The sequence below is a fragment of the Actinia tenebrosa genome, unplaced genomic scaffold, assembly GCF_029948245.1.
Source record: "Actinia tenebrosa isolate PJP-AT-01 unplaced genomic scaffold, QUT_ActTen_1.0 PGA_scaffold15__27_contigs__length_11533743, whole genome shotgun sequence".
Classification (NCBI taxonomy): Eukaryota; Metazoa; Cnidaria; class Anthozoa; order Actiniaria; family Actiniidae; genus Actinia; species Actinia tenebrosa.
The window spans coordinates 493,520-504,108 of record NW_028292575.1 but is presented as its reverse complement, the minus strand read 5'-3'; the positions used below and the strand labels follow the sequence as shown (position 1 = coordinate 504,108).

The window sequence follows — 10,589 nt, the reverse complement described above, 5'->3', positions numbered from 1 at the left end:
TTCTTTCAATTTTTCTTTTTTGGAGATTTCTAACTGCAATAAGGATTTTTTTTACAATTTTTCAACGTATTTAGATGTAGAACGAGTTGTTAATATTTAATAAGTCTATAAAATAAAGTCAATAATATTGTATTGTAACATGAATAGATCTGGCTATAATGTGTTGGTCTGAATAGTGCTATTTCGTGCTTGTTTAATACCAATAACCATTTAAATTCGTAAAAGCTTATTATTCAATATGCAATCTCTTCTCACTTTCGCGTTAAGCCCCGTTTACACTAGCGATTTTTGCGGCGAATTTTACTGCGATTTTTTTAGCGATTTTGTCCATAATAAATAATGGTAATGAATTTATATGTAAAGTCTTTTTCAGGATACCAAGATTTTCCTATACGAATGTCTCTTTTGAAGGATGAGACAAAAGATTTCATATTTTCATATTTCCAAAAATTGCAGCAAAAATCGCCGCAAAAATTGCCAGTGTAAACGGGGCTTTACGTCTACATACTAAAATAACACACACACACAAAACATTTAAAGATTTCGTTTCAAAAGTTCTAAACTGAAAATCATATCTTAAGATTGTTCTTATCTATATCCAATTATCTCAAAGTCTAAACTAAATGTTGAATGTTGAAATTCGTTTTATTTTTATTTCAAATCTATGTTTTAGTTTAGAAACGTTTGCCCTAAAATTGGGTAATATTTTTCCTTAAAATTGGGTGGTTTCAATTTACGTTTATAGTTAACATAGTGCTTATTGTCTACTGATGTTAAAAACAATGGCGTATAGAAAATACTTCAGTAAAAATATTGCTAAATTTCAAATCAGAAAATGCCGTTGTTTTACGCTTTCCAGCTTTCTTTTCTTTCTTAGTTTTCCTTTTCCAGTTTAATTTTTCGATATTTGTTTTCGGTTTCCAGTTTTGTTCTATAGTCCCATATCTATTCATTTGCATTGTTATTTTTTCGTACCATCTTGAGAGACACTTTGTTGTACTTCGCGCTCATCAAAACGTAAGGCGAATTATACAGAAAAATTGATTTTTTTCTTTTGCTTTCTTTTGTCGAAAGTACATTACGAATTTCTTTAGAAATTGCATTTTTGGGGACCGCCTGCAGTCCCAAGAAGAAAAAAAATCTTTGGAAATTGCTTTTCCTAAAAACTACAATCCCTGATATTTGATAATCCAGATGATTTTACCTTTTCTAAGGGGCATTTTTTTCTTCTCCTGGTGTGTTTTGTACGATAAGGAAAAAGAAAAGTACATAACTTCATCTGACAAAAGAAATCCTTTTATTTAAGTCAAGGAGTGTGTTTCTTTGAAACTGTCGATCGTGGGGCCACCCACTGCTACCTTAATGTTCTTGTTATAAGAGTTTTAAGGCAAATATACTATTTAAGCAAAATAGACTCGGTGAATCACTCAAGGAACTAACTATGGCATACAATGCTTGGCGAATAGGAAGTTCTTTCCATATGGTCAAAACTTGTGTAAAAAAATCCCTCAAATATTATTTTTCAACTTAAGTTGTACCAAAGACAAAACCTCTTTATGTTATTCTTCAACTTTTTTCTTAAATTGGGCTAAAAATTAAACTATTCATTTCTCTCATTTTACTTCTTTTCTATACTTAACGAAATACGCTTGCTTTTAGCTTTTCTCCTTTCTTTCCTCCTATACCAACGTATATTTATGATTTCTCAAAACTTTATCATTATTCTTTTTCATGCATTTTTTAGGCCTTAATTTTTTCCTATATTTTCTTTCATCCTTTTATTTTTTTGTCCCATTTCGTCAAGATTGGTTATAGTGGTTGCAATTTTCAAAGTCAATTTCATTACTTCACTTTGGGAGATAATTGTGATCCCAAAACAATTGAGCACAAATGATTATTACAACTGAATAATATGATGATTGGCCTTTCATTCATTTATTTAGACTTTAAAACACGCGCGCGCGCACACACAGGGAAAACGACGAAAAGAGGAGGACTAATCTAAACTTTATACTAGTTCCATTTTCAATTCCATCTGGCTAAAAGTAAAACTCAAATGAAAGGTTTCTCAATTAGTTTCGTTTTTGAAATAATCCAAAGTTGTAAATGGCACGAGAGGTCTATTTGACCCATTTGCAGCTCAAACATCTATCCTTTGTCACGTGATGGGCGCTATAGCCAGTTTATTAGTTTCATGGCTCAAATTGAGCCAAAGTTTGTTTCTGTGCGCTAATATTAATAACAAGGACATTGATAGATAAAAGAGCTGCTATATTTGTCTTGCTCCAAGCTATTCAAAAACTAGTCGGATTTTTTTGGTAATATATAACATGACTCGGCAAGCAAGTGACAAGCAGAGAAAGTTAATAGAAAAACTTTTAGGTGTCTCTGCATCAACAGCTGGGTTACAAAAGACTCGTTTTATGTTCAAAAAATTCGCTTCTTGTAGACGAAACTAATGCAGGTCGTAAGAGAAATGGTTTTGAGGGTTTTCTAGGTTAAAAAGTGAGAGAATGGTGTTTGGATATTTTTTTCAGTGTGTTGCTAATGGGGCTTTTCGTAGTGTTTACAAGATGAACAAATTGTGTCATGTAATTATATCGTTGATCTTTGGCTCCAGTGAATAGTGATTATAAATATTTAATTAATTTGAGAGAGCTTTTGTTGATCACATTGAATAAAAGGATGGCAATTCAAGGCTTAAACAAGTAGGGTTGCTCAAACAGGGGACAGTCATTCTACCTTGCAGAAGTCAAGCGCGGCGCAACCAAGAGACATTCTAATTGAATTCAAACTTTAATTGCATTGATATCTGCTCTCACATCCCGGTTAGAGATCTAGTTTTTGAAGATAGATCTTCTGCGAGTTGACAAAGGAGTTTTTGTGGTATTGGGACATTTTGCACTGGTCTGAGACACAACCAGAATGACCACAGAGCCACACATCAAAAGACCAATGAACGCGTTCATGATCTGGTCAAGTAAAAAACGCCGAGAGCTCGCGAAAGAAAACCCAAAGCTTCACAATTCTCAAATAAGCAAGATACTCGGCACAGAATGGAGAAAATTAGGAGAAGAAGAGAGACAAAAGTTTTTTGCTGAGGCCAAACTTTTGAATGAGCTCCACATGATTGAGCATCCGAACTACAAATATCGACCAAGACGAAGAGTGAAGCGACGTTCTTTAGGTCGCCAGGGTTGCGGTTACTCTTGTTTCTGCCACGAGCACGTTGCAGGACTACAGAGCTCTCGAGTTGAAAGACATGAAGGTTCGAATGCTCCAATGATTAAAGAAATTGGTACAGACGAGCCAAATCAAAACGAAACAGAGGTCAATGAAGACGACTTAGAGGCAAGAAGTACAGCTGACGAAGAAACAGAAATGGAAACTCGAGAAGTTAAAACAGAAGAAGGAACCGATAATGCAGACTCAGGAATACCAAAAAAAGGTGGGAAGCTGCTAGTTTCTACTGCAGAAGTGAAGCAAGAAGAGGAAAAAGAGGAGGATGAATTTAATGTTTTTCATGCTTCGTACTCAAGTTTCCGTCCATATACTCCAGAAAAAAGAGGACATTTTGTAGGGTCTTTCGTACCGAGTCAGCTTTACTGGCCCACGAAGTGTGGCAGGTACACGACACTTGCTGCACCAGCTACACCACCTCATGTTCTGTGCTCTTGTTGCTCTAGCAGTTTGGTTCCGCACAGTTTCGATGCAAGAATGCATTCGTTTGATTGGTATCAAAGGGAAAGACATTCGCATAGAAATTCGGGCAGATCACATTGCCATCGAAATGAAAAATGGTGATAGAGAAAGCTGGATTCAAAACGTACGCACAAGATAGACAATCAGTGAGATATCATTGAAACTAAAGTTAAAAGTGGTGATGTTGAAAGACTGTATTTGGATTGGTAAAAACTTAGACACTCTGCCAGAACCCATTACCTTTGAACTAAGAGACTATTAAGTGGCAAAGATTTTCATAGGAGAACAATATAGACTATAATCCACACAAGAACCTCTAAATAGCCTTGGGTGTTAAGACACTAATACGTAATATTTTCATGTACTATACCATGTCCATGTGAATTGTTTTCTTTTTATCCTAACCAGGTTAAGATTAATGTTTTCAATGACCATAATAATTATAACCACAATGATAATTTGGTTTGAGTTTGATGTACGCTGGCCCAGTGCGAAAAATGGAAAGATAAAGCGCAAACTAATTGTAAGAAAAGCATACGGTCATTCTTTCATTAAAATTGAACACTTTGTCTAGCATATTGAGCCATTAATTCTTAAATATCATTTTCTATATCGCACCACTTGGGGGTCAAAATCAACCTAATTTTAATCTGAAACCGTGTTGGGGTTTTCTTTTATTTTGTTCAAAAGATGTTTAATATGAATATTGTATAAGTTTTGTACGAAGAACGCACATTAGTGTGCTATTGTTCGGCCAGTTCGGTTAACAATATCCTCATTTTGGCTATTGTGTTTATAGTAGCTCTTGAACAAACATATGTTAGTAATGCCTCTACGATATTCTTCAAGAAGGTAGATGCGGTTTCGCAGACAAAAGAAAATTTATTTATAAGATGAATGGATGAAGTGGCAAAACTTCCTGTTTTCCAGACTTCTCTCGCGTAAAAGAAAAAAGAAAAAAACCCGGGGAAAAAAAAAAATGAACCATTTTTACTTTTTAATATTGATAGTTTTTCAGATTTTATTTTATTTTTTAACTGAAGTTATAATTTTCAAAGTTACTACAACATTAGCTTCATATATTACTTTTTACACTATTTATAGACCGTAATAACCTAAATATATGCATGGCGAATTATTGTATATAGTCAATAGTTTAAATAACATTTTTTGGGAGCAAACTTTACCTTTATATTAAACCTAAATAGATAGTTTTCCGTAAACACCACATAAAGAAATGTTTTTGGTAATAACGATGTTACTACTAGCTCGTGAATGAATGACTAAATCCCTTCATTAAAGAACGAAATATATAATAATAATAGTAATAATAATAATAATAATAATAATAATAATAACAACAACAACAACAATAACAACAATAATAATAATAGTAATAATAATGATTTTTTTTTTTGAAGTAATCTTTATTGGCAATAAGAAAGAAATATTTACAAGATAATAATGATCTCTAATCAGAATGTATATTATTTTTAAAAATTTCAATATTGATACTAAATAGATAATAGTTCTTAAGAAAAACCTAAAAAACATAGAGTATAATAATAATAAGGATAATGATAATAATAATGATAATGATGATAATGATAATAATAATGATAATAATAATAATGATAATAATAATGATAATAATAATAATAATAATAATGATAATAACACTACTACTACTACTAATAATTTTTTTAAATTATTTATTATTATTATTATGAATATTTTTTTTTTTTATTGTAGGATATATGAAATACAATTTTTCTTTTCTTAGTGAGAAACGTTTTAAAATTAAATTATCATTAATTATTTAAAAATAATAATAATAATAATAAATAAATAAAAAAGAACGAAATGTATTGCTTAGTCTATTTAAAAACTTATTCAAATGCCAACATTACTATAATATCTGTAATTTTTCTTACGTAATAAATAATAACATGCAGTCTACTTTTCTGTTAAATGAGTTGAGTGATTCGGAATTTTTCTGACCGATCCTTTGATAGGTACAAAACTGGGAAAAAAAATGCACGATAGCAAACTCAGCTCTATCTATACTACCGGCACTTTGATCTTCCTACATACACGAATAAATCATCTGATATATAGTTCCTTTCAGACAACATCTTTTTCTCTAACGTATTTTTCTCAGCGGTTTTTTGGCTCCTTATAGAGTTCCTTAGAGGCAAGGCTGCTTAGAGCCCGCGTAGGTTAAGTGGACTTAAAACATGACTATTTCAAAGTAGACTTAAACAACATATCTGGGACTTAAGACTTATTCTTGCTTTTCCTCAGATAAGGAACGCCCATACACTACTAGATTTCTCTGCTCTATAAGAAGAGAAATAAGGAAACCAATAATAAGGTACCCAAACACGGAAGTTATTGGAAACACAGCGCTATTGTTTTAGCCCAGACGGAAAGAACAAGTCGGCATGATACAGAAATCGTGCTTTGTTGTTTAGAGGCAGTTTCCTTGAATATTGGGTGACCCTACTGCTATAGGGCTAATTAGTTTGTTTTTGGTGTCCCCCGGTGAACGAAAACTAGTCTTATCCCTTACGACAGGGTTCACGCTATCTTCGTGAAATGCCCTCTTATACATAGAGAATGAAGAAAGACAATTTTAGAATGCATCGCTTTTGGAGGAATAGACCAATATTAACTTGTCATCAAGAATTACCCTTGACTATCTGTGTTTTTAAACTAAGAACGAACATTTATTACTGTAAATGTATCGCTTTTGAATAGGTATGTTGAATTGAGATTATTACCAAATGCATAATTTAGTCGGTTCCTGTCAAAGATATATCCGCGATTCTGGGTAGTATTTTTCTAAATAAAGGATGGTGTATTGGTAGAGCACTTAAGAGGGGTTAGATTCCTGGACTCGATACCACATGTGAGTAAACTTTGTTAGGTCTCTGTCTCTCTCTCATTCGAGGGGTTTTATCCGGGTTCTCTGGTTTTCCTCGCTCACAAAACCAATTCGCTACACCACCAATAGACCTCTTCGGCTCTGATGTAATGTTTTCCCATTTCAGACCACATGTCATTCCCTAGAGTATCATTTCTTTGTTTAAGGTTTGCGCTCTGCTGCACATGAAAAGAGACATGAATATGGATACAGCTCAAACAAAGAATCTTATTCTCAAGGGAATGACACGTGGTCTGAAATGGAAAAAAACATTACCCCAAGCCGAAGAGGTATATTCAGCGTAGGGGAATCTGACTTCTCCCACATTCAGCGGTTAATGGTTATTTTTTTGCCAGTTGAAAACTGCAGCCTGGAATGTATGTGAGGGCGCAACAATGACCGATCATTATAGCCTTATGATTTACTAACTTATCAAATATGCATGTGCGGGCTTTTTGGCGGAATCGTAAGCGCAATCAAATGTACTCCAGATTTGGAACAAAATCCCACAATTCTGGTTTTATGCACGGAATCGCGCACTTAAACAGATACAAGACGGTACATCAAGGTACTACATAAACTATTTGTCAATATTAGAAATTGCATTATTTTTTTCAATGCAAATAAACTGGAAACCGCTTAAAGCTTGTTCGCTAATTTTAAAATGTGTTTCAACTTGACAACTTGCAATGACTAATGTTTCTTGATATCAAGTTTAGTGTTGTATGAAGTTTGAAAAAACCAATAAAATTACTCCAATCAAACGTGTTTAGATGTTACCCACAGTTCGGTTCGGTCGTGCAATCACTGATCGCCATTCGACGTTCACTCTATCATGCTTTTTTGCAATATCTATATATAACCCTAGCGATTGCGCGCGCAATCTTTTCATTCTGAAAATCATGACGTGCCAACACAGTCGAAGCATAGGTTTGGGAACTTGGAGGAAACTTTGATGTTATACAGCTTTATATCTCTGGGAATAAAGGAGGAGGGAGGGGGGGGGGGGGGGGGCGTATCGTAGCGGTTCCATCCCTGGACTCTGCACATCGTTTTAGAAGAGCTTGTTATATATAGGTCTCTTTCTTGATTCGAAGTTTTTTTCTCCCGGTTGTCCGGTTTTACTGCACGCTAAATTTCAGTTGGATCTGTAAGTTAGCCGTGTCCTGACTTAGCCGGATCAGCCCAGAGGATGTTTCAGGGTTCGATCTGTGAGTTAGCCTTGCCCTGACTTAGATCAGTAGAACAGAGGTTGTTTCAGGGTTCGATCTGTGAGTTAGCCGTGCCCTGACTTAGATCAGAACACAGGTTGTTTCAGGGTTCTAAAAAAGTGATAGTTCGTGGTTAGAATCGAGAAATATTTACTTGCAGTTGAAAAGTATTTTCTTATGTGTTTTTCGTAGATCTGGCCGCACCAAACAGGTTATCATAAAGTCTGGCAATGGATCCGGCTTTCTTACAGGGCCTACAGAGTTACAACATATGAAAACTATTTGAACCGATGATAATATACAGAACTCCTACAAGTTGTCAGCTCATTGGTAAGTGTATCCGCTGAATTTCGTGCGCTAGTCTGTAATATAGACCCCTTGCAGCACGATGGAATGCAGCTTAATTTGGAGGACATAACAATAGGTTTCCAATTTTCTAATTATTGAAAGGATTTTGTTGAGCTCCTTTGACGTCACACGCAAGGGGTCTATAGAGCGGGTTTCGTTATATTGGGAAACGATTCGTATAAAGCCTAGTCTAGCCGTGACGTACCGTACGTTAACAGAAATATAAAGACGCTATGTTTTCGTTACGTTAGGAAACGATACGGCAAATTGTTACAAAGCCTACTCTAGCCGTGACGTACCGTACGATAGCAGAAATGACGCTATGTTTTCGTTACGTTAGGAAACGATACGGCAAATTGTTATAAAGCCTACTTTAGCCGTGAATCAGTCAAAAGCAATGTATGACGGTCATTTCAGTGTTACTGCATGTCATCGACAAGACATCGAATTCCTCCTAAGCCAAAGAAATGAATTTTCTTTTTTTAGAAATAAAAGAAATAAGAATAAAAGGAATAAGCACAGAAAATGAGATATAAAATGCTTACGGAAATGCTAAATTGCATTTAAAGGTCTATCTCAAATAGTCCTCCATTTCCTGAAGAAAAGCCGTTCATTATAAAGGGAAAATGTGACATCTTAGATCCTTAATTCCCCAGCTCTTTTCTTTACTATCCTAATCATTGGACACAAATAAGAGCAAACAGTCATTTGATATGCAGACTTCTCGTCTTCTTGTAAGTAATATCAGATGGCTTTGAAACCTAACAGTGGCCAAATACTCTGATTTCCTGTCTCCGTGTTTATCCTTGATGTTACAAATGACTCCAGATTGATTGACTTGGCAAATGGGATTTGACAAACCTTGTTGTCAGGAAGTTGATTCCATACATCTTTCACGAAAACCTTGGTAAAAAGAGCATATACATCTAAATTGAGCTCTCTAAAGGTGCATCATGGTCACAGTTTAAGCATATATTCCAAACCTTTTAACCAGAAAATATTTCTATATATCTTTTTTTCTTAATTACTGGAGATTTTCTATTCATTATAGCTTACGAAAACTTTGGTAAAAAGAGCATATAGATCTAAGCTGAGCTCACCAAAATGCTGCATCCTGGTAACAGTTTAGCATATTTCAAACCTTTTAAAAATTTAACAAATTGACTTCAGATTTTTATGCGTCTGTCCTCTTATTGACGATAAATTGCGTCATCAAATTGTCAAAGTAGTTTGGATCCACGAGGCGTATCACGATCCTCGTGATTTTTGGTGGTGCGCATTGTAGTATCGTGTGGAACGTATTTTGTGTTCGTTATTCGGGATGTTTGGGTCTAAAGTGCGATGCGCGAGGTTTAATCAAATTTTAAATTCCAATTGGAATTACAGTGGATGAATAGCTACTCTAGGGAAATGCCACTGCTAAATCCCATTTATTTATTTATTTAATTTATTTATTAATGTGCACGCGTGCAGCGCGCAGTGGCAGAAATTGTTGGGCGCGGTGAGTGTTGCGTTACATTGTATGTGTGAAAGATGTTGTGTGGTGAGTGATGCGCAATACGTGATGTTAGATCATGTACTTCATATTGTGCGTGTTGTTTAATTTTATGCGCACCGAAACATGCGATGCTAGATTTGTGACGTATAATCTTTTATTAGTGATGAGCCATTCTGGACGTGCGTTGTGCCTGACACAAGATGCATGAGAAATAATGCTTGTTGTTTTGTGTGTTAAACGTGATGCGTTATTGAGTGTGAGTTGCGTTAAACATGATGCGCGATGCGAAACGTAATACGTGAGAAATAATGCCTCTTGCTTTGTGTGATGCGAGAAACTTGATGTGTGATGCGTAAGAAATAATGCGTCTTTCTTTGTGTGATGCGTGAAAATTGATGTGTGAAACGTGATTCGTGAAACATGATTCGTGAAACGTGATTCGTGAAACGTGATTCGTGAAACGTGATGCATGAAACGTGATGATTGAAACATGATGCGTGAAACATGATGCGTGAAACGTGATGCGTAAAGCGTGAAGCGTGAGGAATATTGCGCTTTGCTATGTGTGATGCGTGAAATATGTTAAAGGAGATGCGTGAAACGCGCGTGATGTGTGATCCTTTAAACGTGGCATGTGTGTGATGGGTGAGAAACAACGGTTGTTGCTGTGCGTGTGGTGCGTTTTGTTCTTGATGCGTGTTGTCGGTGATGCGTGATTCATAAATCGTTTTATGTAACGTGATGTGATGCGTGAAGCGTGAAGCCTCATTTCAGTGTCAGAATATTCATTAATACCAACGGTAAAGTAAGGAATGCATAACTTCAACAATACAACAATACATTTGTACAAAAAGTCGAGGCTAAAACTGAGCAAAGAAGATAGCACGTTTGCATGATGGCGTCA

The 10,589-nt window shown here is 35.2% G+C and overlaps 1 protein-coding gene across 1 annotated transcript; it reads left to right on the top strand.

Annotated features, from left to right (window-relative positions):
* Window positions 1-2,725: 2,725 nt before the first annotated feature.
* LOC116288850 (uncharacterized) lies at window positions 2,726-4,275 on the top strand. Its single transcript, XM_031695698.2, has one exon. The coding sequence runs from the start codon at window positions 2,926-2,928 to the stop codon at window positions 3,802-3,804; it is 879 nt and encodes a 292-aa protein (XP_031551558.2). The 5' UTR covers window positions 2,726-2,925; the 3' UTR covers window positions 3,805-4,275.
* Window positions 4,276-10,589: the final 6,314 nt, after the last annotated feature.

What these genes read in the sequence shown, in the direction of transcription:
- LOC116288850 (XM_031695698.2), top strand. Translation starts at nt 2,926, where the DNA reads ATGACCACAGAGCCACACATCAAAAGACCAATGAACGCGTTCATGATC.